Source organism: Lichenostomus cassidix, chromosome 2 (genome assembly GCF_008360975.1).
Source record: "Lichenostomus cassidix isolate B80296 chromosome 2, HeHo_3.0, whole genome shotgun sequence".
NCBI classification, from domain to species: domain Eukaryota; kingdom Metazoa; phylum Chordata; class Aves; order Passeriformes; family Meliphagidae; genus Lichenostomus; species Lichenostomus cassidix.
Window position 1 is genome coordinate 87880037 of NC_139482.1, and position 21342 is coordinate 87901378.

Below are 21342 nucleotides of genomic sequence, written 5' to 3' on the forward strand. Positions count from 1 at the left end.
GATGCCATTGGCCTGCTTGGCCACTTGGGCACACACTGGCTCATGTTCAGCTGGCTGTCAGCCAGCACCCCCAGGTAATAATAACAACAATAGCAATAACTGTTGCAATAATAACAACAGTAAGAATAACAATAAACATATCCTTAGGCAGTCTAACAAAAAATTACCTTTGATACCTTTGATAGGCACGGGTAGTTCTATGTGATGCAAAAAAGAAGTCAGAGAAAGAAAAGGAGCAACACTTCAAGGCCAGGTTGGATGGGACCCTGAGCAAAGGTCTAGTGGGAGGTGTCCCTGCTGAGGGTACAGGGGCTGGAAATGCATGATCTTTAAAGTCCCTTCCAACATAAACAATTCCTTCTCTATTCTGTACTGGTGTGGTCTCACCTTGACTCCTGTTTCAGGCATCACAATGTAAGAAAGATATAGAACTATTAGAAAAGGTCCAAAGGAGAGCAGTGAAGATGGCAAAGAGCCTTGAGAGGAAGCTGTATGATGAGTAGCTGTGGTCATTTGGTCTGTTCAGCCTGGAGGAGATGAAGCTGAGGACCGACCTCATTGCAGTTATAACTTCCTCGTGAGGGGAAGAGGAGGGGCAGACACTGATCTCTTTTCTGTGGTAACCAGTGACAGGATGGGAGGGAGTCACCTGAAGTTGTATCAGGGGAGGTTTAGGTTGGATATTAGAAAAAGGTTCTTCACCCAGAGGGTATTTGGGCACTGGAACAGCTCCCCAGGGAAGTGGTCACAGCACCAAGCCTGACAGAGTCCAAGATGTGTTTGGACAATTCTCATGGTGTCCCTCTTGGGGCTGCCCTGTGAAGGGCCAGAAGTTGGACTCCTTGATCCTCGTGGATCCCTTCCAATTCAGCTTATTCTGTGATTCTGTGAACAGGAACTAACAGTGAAGGGTGGTGGCAGAACCCAGAAGAAGGGGAGAGTCTGGTGTCCCTCCATCAGCTGAGCAAGCAGTCCCTGGGCAACATGACTACCAAGCAGTCAGTCACACTCTACTCTCATAGGCCTGAGCTACCAAACATTGTCCCTCCAGGGAGCTGGGAAGGCTGTTCCAGATCCTGTGCTTGGATTGAAAAAGGAGCGTTTCTTGTGGTTCTTACATGCCTGCTTGTGTGTGGGTCAACCAGAAAAAAGTGATGTGAGTATTCACCTCAAGTGCACCTCAGCGGAGAGGCTTGGGCAGAAGGGGCAGGCGGGGCAGGAGAGGCACAAGCACGGGTTACAGATGACTGCCCTAGCAGCTCAGTGAGGTCGCACAACCAGGAGTTTCCCTGCAACACAGGCAAGAGAGAAAACAGGCATTTGGGTAGGTGAAGGGCATTTGCTCCTATCCTGATTTCAGCTGGGATAGAGTTTATTTTCTTCCTAGCGGCTCGTACAGAGCTGTGTTTTGGTTTAGTATGAGAATAATGTTGGTAGCACACTGATGTTCTGGTTGTTGCTAAGCATTGCTTATGCCAAATCAGGGACTTCTAGCATTCCATGGTCTGCCAGTGAGGAGGTGCACAAGAAGCTGGGAGGGAGCATAGCCTGGGCAGCTGACCCAAACTGTCCAAAGGGGTATTTCATACCACAGAACGTCATGCCCAGTATATAAACTGGGGGGAGTTACTGGGAGGGGCTAATCACTGCTCAGGGACAGGGTCTGGCACTGGTCAGTATGTGGTGAGCCACTGTATCATGCATCACTTGTCTTTCTTGGGTTTTATTATTATCTTTTTCGCTTTATCGCTTTTCATTACATTATTATTATTATTTTATTTATTTATTTTTATTTATTAAATTTAAATTCTTTTTCTTATGCCAACCCTTATGACAAAGGTTTTACCTTTTTCTGATTCTCCTCCCCATCCCACTGGGGGAGAAGAACGGGGTCAGTGGCTGCGTGGTACTTAGTTACTGGCTGGGGTTAATCTACAACAGGTCTTTTTGGCATCTGGCAGGGGGCCCAACAGGTTGAAATAATGATAAATCTGACTAGAATGCATTAGAAAAAATTTAAGTGTTCATTGTATTAGTCAAATAGCCACTGGTCACAAAGTTGATTTATTTGCTCTCAAAGTTGGTGTGCTTTTTCCTAAAGTTGCATTATGTGGTACCTTACTTGCAGTATGTGTTCTCTGTTGTGCAGTTTATCACCTGTGGGGACTGAATCAAGGTAATAATTTTGTTGTACTTTGCAACTCTGGCTCATGATATGATGGAATGACTGGCCATGGAACTAATCTGGTGTTTGTACTCAGCACTGCTGGGGACTTTGCGAGCCATCTATGGGAAACTATTAATAATTATGCCTTTTACCTTTTCTCCTTGGAGAACCAATCCGTGGACGAGACACCTCTTGAGAATTTTGATTGTCTTTGGGCTGTTCAGTCCAGCCTGTTCCTATTGCTATGTCTCCTGCATGTGTTCCAGGACTGGTCTGAGGTCAAACAGCTATTTAAGAATCCTACCCAGAGATCTGCCCTGGGGCTGGATATTTCCTAAGTGGCAGGGTGTGGGGGCTGTATTGGGTTTGTATGGCCAAGCTTTGGTAGCAGGAGGCAGGGGTGGGCTACAGGGATGGCTTCTGTCAGAAGCTGCCAGAAGTTTCCTCCATGTCTAGCAGAGCCAATCCCTGGTAGCCCCAAAGCTGGATGTGCTGCTGGCCAAGGCTGGGCCACTGAGAAATGGTGGTAGTGCCTCTGGGATAACAGATTTAAGAAGAAAGAAAAAACAACGTTTTTGTGTAGATGTAATTGCAGCCAGAGAAGAGTGGAGTGAGCATATGTGGAGAGAAACAACACTGCAGACACCAAGGTCAGTGGAGAAGGAGGGGCAGGAGGTGCTCCAAGTGCTGGAGCTGGGATTCCTCTGCAGCTTGGGGGACCTCACAGTGGAGCAGGGGAACGACTCCTCTCTTTGAGCAGCAGCAGAAATAATGTGTGATGAACTGACCATAACCCCCATTCCCTGTCTCCCTGCTAATCAATGCTCAGGGAGGTGCTGGGCTCAGGGTGGTGAGCTGTTATATTGTACATCACTTGTTTCTCTGGGGTTTTACTTCTGTCTCTTTGTTGTCATCCTTCTCATTATTATTATACTTTATTTCAGCTATTAAAGTGTTCTTATCTCAACCCATAGGGTTTTCCTTTCCCTGCCCCCCAGTTCTCCTCTTCCCACCAGGGGTGGGGGGGAGATTGAGCAAACAGATGTGTGGTGCTTAGTTGCCAGCTGAGGTTAACCACAATAACTCCATACTTGATATTAGAGAATAACACTAAGAAAAACATTTACAAGTCTTCCCTTGAAATCTTTGTATCCTGATGGATGTATGTCATTTGTCGGGTGAGCTTCCCCAGTGTTTCACTTTTATTCTTAATACTGTTCACATTAATGGTTCAGCTCACACCCACAGGACTTCAGAGGATGCCTTTTTTCCACTCTCCCTTATCAATTTCTCAGGTATATAGGTGTGTGGAGTGCTGGATCCCTTCTTGTCTGTTTCCTGGATAAAAAAAAATGTATCCAGAGCTATTTCAGTCTAATTTATACTTATTTTCTGAACTTCTGGAGCACCTTTCCTGAATATTTTTTGTTCTTTCAATATTCTTTAAGCACACAAAATAGACCTGGAGTCAATATCACTGTCACAGAGGGATATTGATTTTCATCTTTTTTTTTTTTTCACCCTTCCCTCCCCTGAAACCCCTGTATTTCGTGCTCCCAGTTGTCAGGTAGACAAACACTCTTTTCTTACACACACTGACACAGAGAACACACATCAACAAAGCATGCCTAAACATACACAGACCCAGTCTTACTCACAAAGATGGATTGTATCCTTTCCCTTATTGTAAGCTGTGTTGTTTATAAAAAAATCAGGAAAAAAATCCAGAGGAAACCAAATACTTTTTGTTTCATTTTTAATTTGGCTTTACGCTGAAAATTCAATTTACAAGCCATTCATGAAGAAAATGTTTAGTTGGGCAGAATGAGCCATGATTGTGTAACTGCACATCAACACTTGTAGTGTATCATTTAGGTCCTTTTTAGTAAATCATCATACGCCTTCCATAGCACAGTTTAAGCACCTACATCATGTGCTCACTTCATCACACCCTATATTCCATTTCAACCTATCAGACAAGTCACAAGAGAAGAATGCTCAAATTGAGGTATTTCCTTCAAAAATGTACTGATCACTGGTATTCAGAGGTAATGTTAAATCATATAGTTTTAAACATTGAAAAATGTACAAAAACCAAGTTCCTTTTTAAAAAATATTATCCTTAGTCTTCCATGCATATTAATAAAAAATATAAAAATCAAATTTATAACACTGAACCTATACTTTTTGTTCTGCAAAAGTATTTCCACAATTGGAGCCACAAGGTATGGTCATCTTTAGTACACTACTTGTTTTTGCTCTTCATTTTATGAAGTATAGTCAGTTCAGTGCAAAGGTAATAGTCTATGTACACATATCATTGGAGCCACATGAGGGAAATTTACAGCAGAAAATATGCATTTAGATCATTATTATCCAGTAGGACTGTATATTGTTACAGATTTACACTGCACATCCAAGGGCTCTTACAAGAAAAAGCTTTTCTTTAAACACAACAGGTCTGTTTGAGCAGCCTTGAAGTCAACAACAGAAGTTGTACCACTGATAGAACAACCATGTGCTACCTCACAAGTGAGTCCCTACAAAACAGGTTCCTGCTCTGTCAACACAGGTTTCCAGCTAAAAGCATCCTCTTCATGGCAGTGCCTAACTTGGATTCAGTAGCAGTACAAGAAAATTCCATGATGCGATCATTTAAGTGGTAACTTTTTCATTTTTGCATTTAAAGTATCAAGTGTGTTCAAAACCATAGCAATTTTTTTTCCCCAAAATATAAAAATTCTATCCTCAATGCAAGTTCAACAATAGAGATCAAAACTATTTTTTTTCTGAGTTATTTTTCAGCTTATTGATTAGTCAATTTTATTTTTCCAAAAAAGATGAACTAGTACCTGTGATCAAATTAGAAATGTCTCACACACCTGGAGAGATGCTGGGAATTACAAAAAGGTTTAGAAAGTGGTCCCATTGAACAGATGTCAAATACTTTCAGCACAATGCTGCAACATTGAAGTAGTATAGTACATAATACAAGGTTGGCTGATGCTTACTCTTGGTCCTCTTCCAGGAAACAAAGTCTGTCACTTCTAAAGAAATTTACTTCTGACTTCTATTTCTAACATTGCTGATTTACATGGACTCCTAATAGCCTTAGAGCAATCCGAAAAGCAATATAAACAAATCACCAAACACAAACAGCTATAGAGACAAGCAGCTGCAATGGTTTTGCTTTTTGTCTAAGTATATGCAATTGCTAAGGAGACATGTTTAACTTAAAGGAAGTCTAATTCACGTATTTAAAAATACAATTTCATTTTCAGATGTTTACTTTAAAACTGCTTCTGTTGTCTGGAAAATACAGCACTGGCTAACCTAAATGTCCTTTCTGAAATATAAGAAATATTTTGCTTGAAGTTCATTATAAAAGAAAACATAGGACAAAAAAATATATACTTAGGCCATAAAAGATCTTTCAAAGTTTATTTCTTTAGCATTTAAAATACAAAATTGTCTTCATGCTGGATAGTGAATAAAAGACATGTATTTGGGTTTTCCCCATATACATTCATAGACTTAGAAACAACCTATCACCAGATGAATTTCATTTCCAATACCATGGTAGGATGAAAAGCGTCTGAGCGTCAGCTTTCTTCAGTATCCATGAGAAGACTTTGTTTGCCATCACATTTATAGATCCTGCATCTGGAACATGGAAGTGAACAGGCTCACACTGAAAGTGATATATATAGCAAGTCAGGAGTCAATCCAATTTAAGGTTTCACTGTAAGGTTCTAATACTTCTAAATTTAATTTCTTGTTGCTCACAGGAACAAGGAGAATCTTATAAGCTCTTTCAGACCTGCTGTCACCTGGACACACCTGCAGTGGTTGCTGTGTGTGCAAAGAAGCAGCAGTTCTGTACCTAATGGCAGGCACGAGCTAAAATAGTCCATGGGCTTTTAGTTTTGGGTAGCATTACCAGAACAGGACTTGAGTATTCACCTGCTGCTCATGGCTCAGGGAGAAGAGTCCATGAATGTCACTTCAGCTTAAGAGGCAGCAGGGTCTCCCTCCGGCTGCAAGAAGCCTACAAAGAACAGACAGCACTAGCAAGAACTAGGGATAAAGCAGACTGAATTCACCTGCTCAAGAGGCAGAAAAGATCCTTATTTACTGTGGGAAAAGGACAGCTGCAGAGTAAAAACTTTGCTGTCATGCTAGCCTTGATGGGATTTTCTACTTGCTGGTTCGGGATCAGAAGTTCAGCCTGATTTCTATCCAGCTGACGTTGGCTCAGAACTGGCACTCTTAAATAACACCCCATTGATAGTATAAAAATAGAGTATTACAGAAGTCATGATGACTTTTTTCTCTTGCTTCTGACATTTTTGGTCTAAGTGAAAAAATCTGAAATGTAAAACTATACCAACAGATTATCATACAGCACCTTTTTTGAGATCCCCAAGCTATCTCAAGTGAGCTCTGATGTTCATATGGCTCTGTGCAACTTAGCTCAGAATAAAGCAGCATGATAACTGTGTTCACAAAAAATACCCCAAAGAGCTAAGTTAACTATCAAGAATAACTTACTGAGGTGCAATCAGTGCTAAAGTGATTCCACTGTTTCTGTTCAGAGAAACAGAGACTGATCATTTGAAAACTGCAAAGAAATCTATATCCCAAAGTTGGCCTGCACAGGAGTACTCTGCTCTGCCACCCTGCTAAGGAAAATGGAATAAGCAGCCACTGCCACTACACTAGTAAAACCACTTTGCATAATGAACTTGCAAGACAATCTAGGCAGTGTCAACTACTGTGCAGAAATGTCTCAGCATATCTCACAGAAACATAAACCTGCTATTTTCATAAGCCTCTTACATTCTCTGCTCTCTTGGTATCACCTACTTCAGTTTAATCACATTACACATGATAAAGCACATCACACCCTCTGGGGAAAAAAAGCTGCTTTCTACAAAACAGATCACTCTTCCACTTGGAGAAGTCAAAGTAATTATTGTCTTGAAAGAAATCTGAAGTGTTTCCTAGAGAAAGACCCTATCTTGACTTGAGCATTGTGGTATGCAGGAAATATTCACAGATCCAATTCCAAGCACATTTAAAGGATGACCTGTTTGCTGCTGTGTTCTCTGAGTAGTTTTACCTCAGAATTACGTAATTTGTGCATGGTTTGATCACAATGTGTTGGTGACCACCACTGTATACCCAGTTCACTGCCATAACTTTACCACAGACTAATCATTGTACCTCTGAGGTGGTGCCTGTTTTACCTATAAGGAGATCTTACAAGGTTCCTGTAATGGTTTGAGTACTTTTCTCTGTAATTGAAAGAAAAAAGGCAGGGTGAGAAGATGAAATATCACTGTCTATGCTGCCAGTAACCAAGACATTGCTGGGATACACAATGCTGCTGTACCTTCAAGAAATCATCCTCTGACTAAAAGCCACCTGTCTGAAATTCTGCCCAGTTAGGACAGCAAAATTACCTGAATGGCCATGTCAGCTTTCCTACTCATATGCAAAACAGATAATGCACTTTTGCTGGACTGATCAATTAATAACTTAATAACTAATTATCAATGGCACTGATGGTAACTTACTTTCCATTTTGTATTTTTTTTTTGTAATGATCTATCCAGAATAATTTGTTAATTTAAGTTTTCCAAATAAGGTGAAGTTCAGATACCTAAAAAGTAGCAAACTATTTGAAGTGCTTGGTTCACAAGGAACTTCTGTGCCTCAATGTGGCTTTAGGAGCCAAATTTGAGTTTTACTAACATAGAACTCTTGGCCAGCATGTTTGTAATTTCTTATTTCTAGAGCATTCATGAAAGCTCTGCTAGCAAAAATCCCAGAAGCTTCACATTAAGAAAAATGCAACATTTCAGGTCTCATGACCCACCGTCTGACCTAAAGAAAAATTAAACTTACTTGGTCAGAGCTTTTAATCAGAATTTTGTTTTCTCTCCAGCCTAGTTTAGTCCCATAACATATGCAAAGCTATACTTAGGGGTTTTTTTGGGTTTTTTTTTCCCCTGAGATCATAGGATCTACAGCACACGCCACTAGAGTTCTGCAACTAGTATTCTCAAAGTCAGGGTGGGTTTAGGATTTTTTGCCTTTATTTTGTCTTTTAATGAGAATGCTATTTTTGAAGGAGCAGAGACTTTTGAAGGACAGTGACAAAAATGGTTAACATGAGAAGCTATACTTACCACGTGGTAATATAAAGGTAGGAAGAATAATTTAGTGTCAGTGCCAAAGATGGCCTTATCAGGAAACTCATAAATAAATAAAAACACATCTGCTTTAAAAAACTATCAGATGTTGAAGTGCAACAATGACTTCTCAAGAAAAATGTTTACTGCATTTTATGAACACAAAAATACTCCAACCAGCCCAATGCTTAAACTAGCTAACAAAGGTATTCAGCTTGCATGAACATTTAATAAGGAGCTCTGTGTGACACTTAGCTATTTATTTCCGGCAGCTTTGTCACTGAAGAGGTTGCATCACTTCCCTACTGCACACGTGTCCTTTTCAACCCCTGTGACCTAAGGATTTATACCTTCAAAATGGGATTAGCAAACACACACGTCTCGTTGCTATTTATCACACTTAGATCATTCTAGATACAATAAATGCATCCAAACATATAGTGTAATTAATTAAAAGAAAACTAAGAGTACAGCCTAGTTTCTCCATAAGGCTCATAAATTTCCCTATGAAGCATTTTATCTGCTACAGTAATGGACTCCCAAAAAATCTGTAAAAACACTTGCCATACTGTGCCAGAGACAGTGGTTTAAACATGCTTTGCACCTACTGAACATTTGTTTGGGTTTAGTGGGGTTTCATTCTGTTTAAAAAATATAAATAAAGCAAAACCAAAACAAAACAACTCCCCAAAATTTCATGTATCTTGGATTTTGTGGTTTTCTGTGTAACATTAAATACTTGTTCAGGCATACAAGAAGAGCAAAGCCTTGGCTGGGTATCTCATACAGTATGTAAAAATTCAGGTTGATGCAAGAGTTCTACTGGCAAGGGATGGCAGTGTTACATAAGAGTACAAGAATGCTCATCAGAAATGTCAAATGCCTTCACACCCCTGCATTTTTGTGTAAGGATCATTTCTCAAGTTAAATGGTTGCAAAGAAGCAAAGTTATTTCTGCATATGTCTCCCTGTAAATGTAGGGCCTGTTGATACTACCTGTTAAAATATAACAATCTGTCTACAAAATCAGCAATATTTTAATGGAAAGAATTTACATGTCAATATTTAGTGAAGGGGAAAGGAAGTTTTCACTTCTACTCTGACTTTGCAGCAAGTCACTAAAACTTGACTTTCACAGTCCAGCTGCTCCACAGTCAGATGCCTCTAAAAAGGCTTCTCATCAGGAACTACTAAAACACTTCTGCAGCTGGAGTTCGATGGATGAGTTGTAATGAATATATTTGCCATCATGTCATATGTTACATGCCTCGGCCCTCAAGAGCCTGAGTTCACCACCCTGTGGCAATGTGGCTTTTCTCTCACTACAAGGCAGTCTAATATTACTGCCTTATATTCTACAGATGCTAAAATTACTGGAAATATATTCATTAATCTCAACTTTCGTGACGTGATATGTGATCTAACCATGTTTTCATTGCTTGCTGATCCTTCATCCTATCATTCACCCTATTATGTCTCTATCTCATCCTGTATTTTCTCAAAAGAGGGAGAACCACAATTGCTTCCAGAATCTGTTGTTTTGTCTTATGCTCTTTTTTTTTTAATTATTTAATCCACCAATTTATAAATGATTTTTAATCCACCAAGAATACTTGCTTGTGACTTGTGTTGGTCACCGCCTTCTCCAGCAGCAGCTCTGGACTGAGCTCACTGATGCACAGGGCTTTCAGTGCCTCTGCACTACACAATGTGGCACCTGTTTAAGGGCACAACTACTACAGGCTGCAGTGCCCTTCAATGCACTCTGTACAGCTATTACACTCACCACAATTACAGAACATCTCACAAATAAAAATTTAAAAAAGCCAGTGAACCTGTGGGCTTTCATAAAGCAGACCCTCAAGTTACCAACACCATATGTGCAAATTAGACACACTTGTGTTCAGCCAACTTCAATCAGCTTTCTTTGCTCTTTCACAGATGTGGGCAGAGTTATCTCTTCCTTTGGAGCTTCTCTCACTTCTGAGTTGTTTATGGGATTCTAAGCTTACCTTTTTCTTCTTTTCAAACACATGTGTTGGGGAACTCCCCCTCATTCCCTGCATTCTGAAATTCTCAAATGCCCAAGCTAACATACAAACCAAAGGTTACTATCTCAGGCAGCCAGCTTGAGCCATGTGCCACAGTCTTGTAGAGATGCAATATGTCCAGACTACATGTGCCTTCCCTTACATACTGTATAATTACAGAAAACAGACCTCAGGGACATCTCCCTGTGACCCTGGGGCATGATCAATAAAATCAAGTGTCTCTATCTTAGCTGTCTTTGTTTTCAAAAACTCCAGTGAAGGAAGGCAGGCTCTTCACCCTGCCTAGAATAACCCCTTTTCCTTTAGCTTAACTAGGTGCTGAAGAGACTTTTCCTAATGTTTAACTTGCCTTTTCAATTAACAGCCTATATCTACCACCCATGTGGAAAAGAGTGCTCCCATCTCCTCTACAGCAACTTTTCCCATATTTGATGACTGTTCACATCTTCCTTCAGTCTCCTCTTCTTTGGATTAAAGGATACTTTTGCTCTCTTTTTGAGTACTCTCTGTCCTCCTGATTTCATCTGATGCAGTTACACTGCATCTCTCTCAGGTGCCCCAATATGAACAGGTACCTCAGGTAAGATCTTATCACATCTTGGTAACGAAGAAATACCTCCCTGCTTCTCACAGGCTACATGCTGATGCATCCCTCTATCATGAGCATCTTTTCTGCAGCAGTGAGTTAACAGTGCTCAGTTTGATATATTCTATGCCATCCTTGCCTCAAGATATAACACAGTAATACCCACTCCCTCCTCTGTGCAGCTGACTATTCCTACTGAAGTGTAGTTTCTCATATGCCTTATTTTTTTCAATCCATTTCTCCTATTTTTCATGATCAGTTTTAATTCAAATCTTGTTTACCAGTCTGCTCTCTCCCTGTCATCTTGGCTTTTGTTACCTAGATAAATCAAAAATTTAATTATCACCTCCACATACCCCATAAAGCATATTTTCTTGTAATTTTTTCCTCCTACCCTTTTTATTAAAGCCAGTTCCAGTTTGGAGACCTGCCACATACAGTTAAGGATTTCTAAGGACACATTCCAAATCCCTAATGAGCTTTAAAACACCTCCTGCTATTTAAAAAATAGTTATAAAAGCATTTGGTACAAACAGACTTTTTTTGCTAGAATTCCTCCCTTTCAAATCTAGTTTTGAATTCCTTTGTGGAAGATTCAAATCTTAATAGTTTTGCAATCACAAAACCATCATATTTTAGCTGGCCCTACAAAATTAGAAATTACTTGCAAGGTTTCTTTTGTTTGTTTGTAAGCAGAATTGCCATCACAGTCATTTCATGACATAGTCCTCCTTCCTACTCCTAGAGGCTTTTGTCACATTTCCTAATCAATGAAGCTCTGTGGTTTTATCATAGGCTAGATTTTTCTCTGAGACCTCCAGCAGTAGTTAAGGCATCTGGCTTTACAAAAGGAAACATAAGTATTACTAATACAAGTGTGGTGTTTTTGGTTTTTTTTAACAGTTCCAAACTATTCTAAGCTTCATATATGTTCTGTGAAGTATATGTAATGTTGCTATAGAGATTTAACTAGCACTTCTTCAGGGTGTTCTGCAAGTTGTTGCTGGCTTGGCCTCTGAAGTGACTGCAACCTTTTCCAACTTGTGCTGATACACCAAAGTTTCCATGATGTGTTCCATGCTACATTACCTGTACAGGCTTGCTACAAAAGAAACCTGTGATTCCTGATAAACCTAAATCAAATATAATTGTGTAAACATCTCCCATTAAAATGTTGTGTGGACATGATTTGAATTGGTTATAAGAGAAGAGCACAAACAGTTCAGTTATGTATTTTCAAACAGTATGTGGCATGTCAGTTTGGAAAGAATTCATGTTTAATTGCATCCGGAAGATTACAGTAGAAAAGTGTTGGGGTGAGGGATAAGGAGCCTTTCCTTTTCATTCTACCATGGAAAGAGACAATTTTGTCATTCAACAATAAAAATAAAAGTAATCCTTAGCAAGTTTTTGTATTACTGTTTCCAAGCTGTTCACTGAAACCAAAACAAAGGGCCAAAGTATGCTTGCCTTGCTCAAGAGAATAATCCCACTGAAATCAACAAGACTGACTATCCAGATATGGACAGCAGAGTTTGGCCCCAAATAAACATCCCCATAACTAGGGAAAACACTAATCACCAAAGTGCACTTTACACCATAGTAGCTACAGTTTCTTTATACATGCACAGTTTGTGCGACACTTGGTACATGGAACTAGCCAATGGAATATAAATAAGTTGTGCCGCTTCCTTTTAAATATGAACATTAATAATGAAGCACATTCACATTTTTGCCTTTCAAAGACCTTTTAAAAAAAATAAAAACACCCTTCCCAAAGTAACCTGGAACATGTTGTTAAATATAGCACATACACTCAAAGGATGGTATTAAGGTAGAAGAATTTTCACACACAAAACTGGTATTTGCCATATAATTGGAGTGACTTATGAAAATCCCAAGAAAATACAACCCTCTCACCAGGAGAGGAAGGTAACAGTTGTAGTGTTAATTCAGTTTCTTCTGCAGGGGCTTCCTTCTATCTCCAGCGCTCTCAGGGCTGAAGTCAGTACAGATACCATTAGGAGCAGAAAGAGATGAAGTCTCCAAGCTGCTCTCAGCTCCCATCTGATCAGCATAGAGATAGTCTTCTGCAAAGTGTGGGTGCAACTCAGCAAATGTGTAGAAGTCATCTAAAAAAAAAAATTGTTGTTGCACAGATTCAGCTCTTTGAAACAGAAGGATGCTAAATTTGAATACTTACACATATATAATCACATGATTTCTTTGGATAAAAATAGCAGCAGTTAACATAATGCTATCCCCAGTGCTTGTTTTAGCTTCTCAGCATAAGTTTACCACATCCGCAGAGCTGAGATGCTGCAAAGAGTTATCTAAGCCCTCTGAAAACACTTCAGGCCAGAGCTCAGCTTGTCTGAAGGGGCAAACAGACTCAGATTTGCATTAAAATGCATGATGAGCACCACATGTCCTGACATAGCATTTTGCTATTCACTGGGGAAGTACAGAAACCGTCTAGCTGAAGATCACTAAACAGCAAGAGTAGTCATTTCTTAAATTCTTAAACTCTTTTGCAAACATACCCTTTAATGCTTTGCACTCACAATTTGCTTCAACCTAACAGCAGCTGTCATTGCTGCCTTCTGCTTTCAAGATTTCAGCATTTTAAAAGTCACAATATTTTAGAGAATAATCTTGAGAAGATAACTTTTAACACATGATTAGCTTTTAACTCTTGATTTTAATGTTGGATAATAACATGACAATAAAAAGAGCCAGATTAGTTCTTGGGGAATGGGCAATTCTTAACATCAGGAAGTAACATTTTGTGTTAAAAATCAGACGTTGAAACTTTGCCTCAATTCGCCCATATGACTCTATTCAGACATGATTTGAGCACAAGATGCTGTACAGGATCCAAGCAACAAGAAGCTATTCTTATAATGTAAACTGACACTAGAAAAATCTGGATGCAAATGTTTTCACTAACTCAGTCACCTACAGTGTATCACACACCTCCCACTCAAATTCAGTGTGCTATCCCAGAAGAGCTTATGATCAGACAACGCTGTGAATTCCCCGGAGTGCAGAGGAGATGATATCTGAAGAAGCCTTTCACAGGAGCGAAGCCCAATTCCTCCTAGTACAACTGGGCTGGTATGGAAGAAGGGAACCACTGCATCTTTCCCTCCCTGCCACTCTGAGATAACATGATTCTTCAATACTGCAAAGGGCAAGGGAATGCCATATGGCTCACAGGAGCGCTGAAGTTGTAGGGCAACCCTGCCTCTGAATTGTTGCAAAGGGATAGGTGAGGAGAAGGCAAAAAACCATAACTTTATCCTTCCACTAATAAAAAAGTGGGTATCCTTTATCCACAGTATTCTGGATCTATAACTTCAACCGAAGCTGATGAAGTTTAGGTCATGAAAACCAACAATACCATCTATGCTGAAAAACCTCTGTGTACAACAGGCTGATGGATCATAATGATAAAGTCTTCACGACAAAAGGGGAATCCAAAATACTTGAAAATGCATACAACAAAGATGTTTCTTTTGCAAGTATTTAATGCAAGTTCAGCTTTAAAAAAAACCCAGAACAACTTATAGCAAAGAATTTGATTCATCTAATCCATCTAATTCATCTAATTTCCAAGAAGGAAATGTATAACATTTTGATATTTAAAATATTTAACAGTTGTAGTAGTTGCAATAACATATTAGAAACACTTGAGTGTAAACTGATTCATCAGAACCAGAACAATTAAGTACATTCAATTAAACCAATGGATTATATTCTTTGTCTGCAGCTAACAAGGAGACAGCAATCAGCTGTCAGCCTTAACCTTAACTGGGTCTGGCCTGCAGAAAGACCATGAAAGCATTCCCTTTTTTAAAGCACATCCCAAGGATGTGGTGGTTTTTGTAACAACACATACAATATGCGCATCATATTAATGACCATGAAAAATAGCCTTTTTTGTTCCTTGGGAAAGGTCATTCTAATATTTAGTCCAACTAAGGCAAGTATAAAAATTTCAGCCAGAAGTACCAGAGATGTTCTTACAGTCACATTAAACTGGGAAACACTGGACTATTTACTGCAGATGTCATTCTAAGTAATTCCTCAAAAAGTTAAAAGTATCTTTTCAGAAAATAAATTCAGAAAAATCCTTGAAGCAGTTTTTCACACAGGTACAATAGTTTATATCCAAACAATCATCCTGACAACTCTGTGAGGATCTATCCCTCAATGTTTGAGCAGTACTGGATCTAAATGAAAAACCTCTGTTTCCAGGGAGGAGTGAATTGAACAGGGTAACATTTTGGATACATCTGAGTAAGTTGACATTTTGGGTCCTGCTGAAATAAGTCCTGAAGATATTAAGGAAGATTTATCAAATTTGTACTCAGCAGAGTGCAATGAATAGTGCTTGGGATCCCATTTGCCTCATTCATCAGAAATAAAGTGAAATAAAGTGATGTAGAAAGAACAAACTATTCCAGAATTACTTCTAATCATGGGTCTCATCTTGGAGCTCAAACTGAAAGCAACTGTGAAGCATTAGACTGAAGGAAAGATCACCTCAGTCATTAACTTGGGGGAAAAAGGTGATTTTGCTTCTCACCTCTACTAAGAGCACAGAGACATAAAGAACTCAAAGTGGAGTTAAGGCTCACGTCTATATCTTTGCATTTAGTACGCAGTTGTACTGCAAGAGCTTCCAGAGGTTTTTCTCCTACCCTTGAAACACCCTCCTACTACTTGATGCTCCTCCTGGAAGCTCTATGTTCATGAATCTTGTCTAGTTTTAGTTTTCACTCAGCTACATAATTACCTTAGTGTACAGCAATTTAATAGGATAATCCTGTGGTTAATATATAATCATTTTAAACAAATAATTCTTCTGTTTGTTCATCCATACAGATACTCAGAATATTGTCAATTTCCCTTTTTTTCTGGTTAAAGCAAGCCAGACAGTTTTCAGAACACTTTCACAGTCTCAACTGTCTGTCAAGAGCTGGTGCAGAGTTTCCTAGAATTTGAGATGCCCTCCTACAGAACCTATTCAAACTCTCCAAAATCACATCTTAAGACTGATCTATCTTGCCTCTGTCTATGTTAGACTAAAAAGATAAGCTTTGCAATCAAAGTGCATCTAAACAACTAAGCAAACTGCATACTCCTTAGGAGAACTGATACACAGATCTTTGGCAACCAGGGTGCTTTCAACTGTGCAACTAAAATCCAGATTCCTAACAGTTCGGATTCACAGTTATCAATCTAGTTACACAACCTTGATTTTGCTATAAGTTATTCTGTTTACCTGCAACCTGAGCTTTTCCTTTGAGATCTGTGGCTTCAGGGACTCTGCTGTGTGTGCAGCAATTCAGGTTTGATACTTTAGATATTTTATCTTTTGCTCTCACAAGTAAGACTCAAGATTCCTGCTTTATGTTCCAACACCTTAGAAAGGAGATTGCCAGCACACCTCTGCTGTGTGTATCCAAAGTAACATCAGTTCCACCAGACTCAGAACCTGTCTGGACAATATCTTCCCAGCAGGGTAGTCTCCATGTTTTTCCACCTCTCCTTTCTACTAAATACGTGCAACAAACTGAGCCTGTGCGAAGTTTCACATATTCTCAGGAAAGGCAAGAGGTTGAATATTTATAGCAGGAGCTTTCAAAACAACTGCAATACCAGAAGTTTATTTGCAACTTCTAATTCCCTACCACAATAAATGGAACATTTACTCTTACTATTAAACTTCCAGATATGTTAAAATGACATTTTTATTAAAAAATGAGCACTTCTCTCAGAAAAAAGAGCCAAGAAAAGTTTAAAAAAATTTTGTAAACACCGTCATACTACCTACTTTGTGCTACCTCATAAAAGATTATTCTTGACTACAGGAAATAAAATAATGAAAATGAGAGCTAAGCACTCTGGTGGCCACTGCTGTGGCTTGGTGGTCCAGATTTTCTTGTGATGGGAACATACGATAACCACTTACAGGAAAAGTGCAGATTAAATGCAACTATTAAAGATGAATATTAAAATACAAATTCTTTGGTAATTCACATGACCTGGTCTGAGTTTACTTGTACATGATTTCAAATTTAGCTCTTCTCAAACAATGAAATGTGCCAAAATTAGAGTTATGCTATGCTTACCAGCTTAACATTTGTGCTGGTATTTTTGAAACCGGTGCCCAGGAGGTGGGGGGAAGAGTTGAGTCACTCCCAACTCACACATGAGTTGGATGACAAGGATCAACAGTGATGGGCAGGATGGATGTGGAAATGCTGGGGATGTGACAGATGAGAGCCACAGAAAGGAAAGGGTTAGTACAGAAGGAACCAAGAAGAGAAGACACAGGAGTCAGAAAAAAAGGAATGGACAGTGGCAGTGATACTCATTTCAGTAATTCTAAATATTTGTGTATTTGAAGCTTTACATACATACTGTATGATTGAAACAAAGGAATTACTAGTGTAGTGTAGAAACTATAATTTACTAACAATGATGTATTAATTAGTAAGACTTTTGCAAATTAAATACTGATTATCCTGAGGGAAAACAACTAGAACAGGGTATGTCATAAGCATCTCTACTGGAGATACATAATATATTGACTATCAACGACTCAGCTCATACTTAAATGAAACAACTAAATTTAGAACCTTACTGCATAAAACATAAAGAATCTCAAGTAACACACGAGTACTCTGACTCCCAGCACAATCTATTCACCCAGGTCTCCAAATGCAACTTTTTCGCCTCCATACCACCTACATTTTACAGACTACAGAATAGGCAGCCTGGTTAACCCCTCATTTCCTGCTCCCAGACACAAGAGGGAAAACAACAGGACAGAGCTAAGGCAGCTTTCTTTAAAAATACATATTCACATACATCAAAATCCACAGAACAGAATATGCTGAAAGAGCTAATCCTCCTATTATGTAACTTAATGTGGAAGGGAAAACTGAAAACATGCAAACATGGCATTTGATACCAAAGGTGAAACTCATTTCTTAAAATGTAAATTTACTTTGTTTGCAGTGCTTTCATCAATATTGAAGTCAACAAGCCAACTAAATGCAGTAGAGTTTAATGAAAATGTAACTGCTTTGTTTACCAACATGAATGCAGGCAACTTTGACATTTTGTGACAGTTCAGATCCAGTTAGAATACTTACCATATGTAATCTTTCCTTTTTCTTCTTCATCTACGGCTCTAAAAAGATGTGTAACATCAATCTGTGACACACCCATGGCAGTCTTCAGAATACGAGCTAAATCCTCTTCTGTTATAGTTCCGCTTTCTGACTGATACAGCTAAGAACCAAGACAGCAAGATAAATCATTGCAAGGCTGAATGCCAACTGCTATAAACAGCACTACATTGAAGTAAAGCAAATTAAAAACTTGATATTAGAAATTCTAGTCGTTCTCAGACTGATGTGATATATTAAGGACTTCAGATTAGTATGTGTAAAAGGTATCATCATCAGTTCACCTGTGTATGCTTAGAAGCTTGCTATGTTCAGAAAAATGTCCTATGTTTACACACCTAACCACTGGAATTACAGTGATATTCAGTGACAAGACTGTCAAACACTAACATGTTTTAAAAATACGTAACAGAATAATATTCAGTCCATTGAGCTACATGTCTGAACTCCAAGACAGTCTGTGAAATCAGGAGATATATTTAAGTCAGCCTAAATAAGATACCATTTCCACTTGGTCAGATGTAAAACCCAAGATTCCTTTGACCAAAATCCAAAAGCCAGTTTGCATAAAATGCATGTGTCTAAATGGTATTAATCAGGAGAATCCTACCCCATACACCAGTGATGGGCATATCATTTTCTACAAGTATTTATCCTAGAAAACAATAATTTGCATAATCTTACATCCTAAAGAGTTACCTCACAGAAAGAGTTAGCTTTACTATTGATAGATTGGTAACTAAAAATAATTGCTCATAGTCTCATTCCATCTTTGCATATGTGTTGTGTTTTTCCCTGAAAAATGGACCTGAGTATTTCAAAACATCTGTACCAAATACAGCTTCATTAAGCTTCCTTAAAAAAACTCAATTTGCCTGTACAATGGAAAGTGAGAGAGAAGAGTTTTTGAAACATTCCTGTCTCCTTTTCAAGCATGACAACACTGCAAATATAAAATAATGTAAAAAATGCTGTCTTGGAAACTTCCTTTTAATTTCTCTATATCATCAGGAAGGTGGGAACTGATGAGACTGAACAAAATGGGCCTAAGTATATATTTTTCACACAAGCAGAAGTTGCTGTCACGAGACAGCACACCATAGTGAAATAAAAGTATTGAAGTTCCATGGAAGACAATATATGCTGAAATCAGAAATCCTGCCTTTTCCCTGCCAGTAACTAACCTGCACACTGTTTCACAGGAATAGGGGAAAGGGTAAGACCTTTTTTTAATAAAACCTGCTACATTTTCACAGAACAAGTAGTCAGGTAATACTTGATGGCCATGCTCACAAACACCATGTTGACAAAATTTACAACAGCCTTTAGTTTCATGAGCACTTTGGAAGAGAAGGTGAAACATTTACACTGGATTGCTGCTCTTAGTCCAAAGCCACTGCCAAGGCAGGGTCACAAGTTGCACAGGAGTGCATCCAGGTGGGTTTGGAATGTCTCCCTGTTTGGAGACAGGGAGACTCCACAACCTCCCTGGGCAGCCTATTCCAGTCCTCTGCCACCCTCAATGTAAGTAAGTTCTTCCTCAGGTTGAGGTGGAACTTGTGATTTCGTTTATGGTCATTGCTCCTCAACCAGTCAATGGCACAACTGAAAAGAGTCTGGCACCTTTGTCTTGACAACAACCTTTGAGATATTTATATGCATTAATGAGAGCCCCCTCAGTCTTCTCTTCTCTAGACTAAACAGTTGCCTCAGTCTCTCCTCATTGAAGAGATGCTCCACACTCCTCATCATCTCTGTGGCCTCTGCTGGACTCTCTCCAGTAGCTCCTTATCTTTCTTGCGCTGAGAAGCCCAGAACTGGGCACAGCACTGCAGATGTGGCCTCACCAGGGCAGAGTGGAGGGGAAGGATCACCTCCCTCAACGTGCTGGCCACACTCTTCCCAATGCACCCCAGGATCCCATTGGCACTCCTGGCCACAATGGCACTGCTGGCTCATGGTCAATCTGTCACTGACCAAGACTCCCAGGTCCTTCTCCACAGGTCCTCTCCAGCAGGTCAGTCCCCAGCCTGTGCTGGTACTTGGGGTTATTCCTCCCCAGGTGCAACACCCTGCACTTGCCCTTGTTGAACCTCACCAGGTTTCTCCCCATCAAACTCTCCAGCCTATGCAAGGTCCTGCTGAATGGCAGCTCAGCCTTCAGGTGTATCTGCTACTCCCCCCAGTTTTGTATCATCACCATATAATGGAACTATTTTTCAAGTTCTTCAGTCATATACTAAACACTTTCATTTTGAAAACTTGTAGCTATGTGAAGTGTTGCATTTTTCCTGAAAGCAAACACGATGGCAAAAATTAGCACATGGCAGAGGACGGCAGCTGTTCAAAGTCATACACTCGTAAACTGGCTAGATCCTTCAATGGCTCCAATAAGCTGTGTGAATATCTCATTGTATGTGAAGTAGGACAGGATGTAGGAAAGGATTAAAATGGTTCTCTTTCCTTTTTTTTTTCCTAAATGAGCAGAATTTCCTCAGCTTGAGACTTTTCTCAACCCTTCCAATCACCACCAGCAGGATAAAATGAGCCATACCTGCTTCCCATTGCTAAATACTTCCCCTTCTTAAAAGGCAAAGCTTCACACATAAAGCTTCTTTGTGGCTTTATAGCTAAATTTTTACTTTGTAATTAAAGTGACTCAAAATTATGTATTATGAGTTGGAGAATGAAGCAGATAATGAAGAATAGAAATTTTCCTAAGAAACAGTTTTATTAACTTCAAGTGCTTCCAGAAAATAACCACCCAATCGGAGCTTTTCTTCCTTTCAAATGATAAAATGATATTGCAATTATGAAACATAGCAGCTAAATTAAAAACAAAAAATCCTCAAAGCCCCCTTTACATTTACTTCAAATTTGTTCATTTTAGTATGAAGACACAGTTGACCAAACAGCACCTGACTATTTCTATGCCATTTTACAGCTGAAACAGACCAAGTCACAACAGAGACCTTTCTTTCTACTTTATCCTCAGAAGCAGCAGTAAGTAACAGCTGCTACTAACAGCAGACTTCCCACAGTATTTGTAGGAACTAAATGTTTTTGCTCCTTCCTTTTTTGTCAAATTTGTTGGATTCTGGCCGAAGAGTGAGAATGATAAATGTGAACACTAAGC

General features: G+C 39.3%; 1 protein-coding gene across 1 annotated transcript in view; it reads right to left on the reverse strand.

The window, feature by feature from the left end:
* Positions 1–3906: 3906 nt before the first annotated feature.
* LPCAT1 (lysophosphatidylcholine acyltransferase 1) overlaps positions 3907–21342 on the reverse strand; it is a 69017-nt gene continuing 51581 nt past the window's right edge. The window contains exons 13-14 of the mRNA XM_085052304.1: positions 18171–18309; positions 3907–13133 (exon numbers count right to left, since the gene is read on the reverse strand). Coding sequence (XP_084908430.1) covers positions 12949–13133; positions 18171–18309 — 324 coding nt within the window. The 3' untranslated portion in view covers positions 3907–12948. The remainder of the gene's footprint in view (positions 13134–18170; positions 18310–21342) is intronic.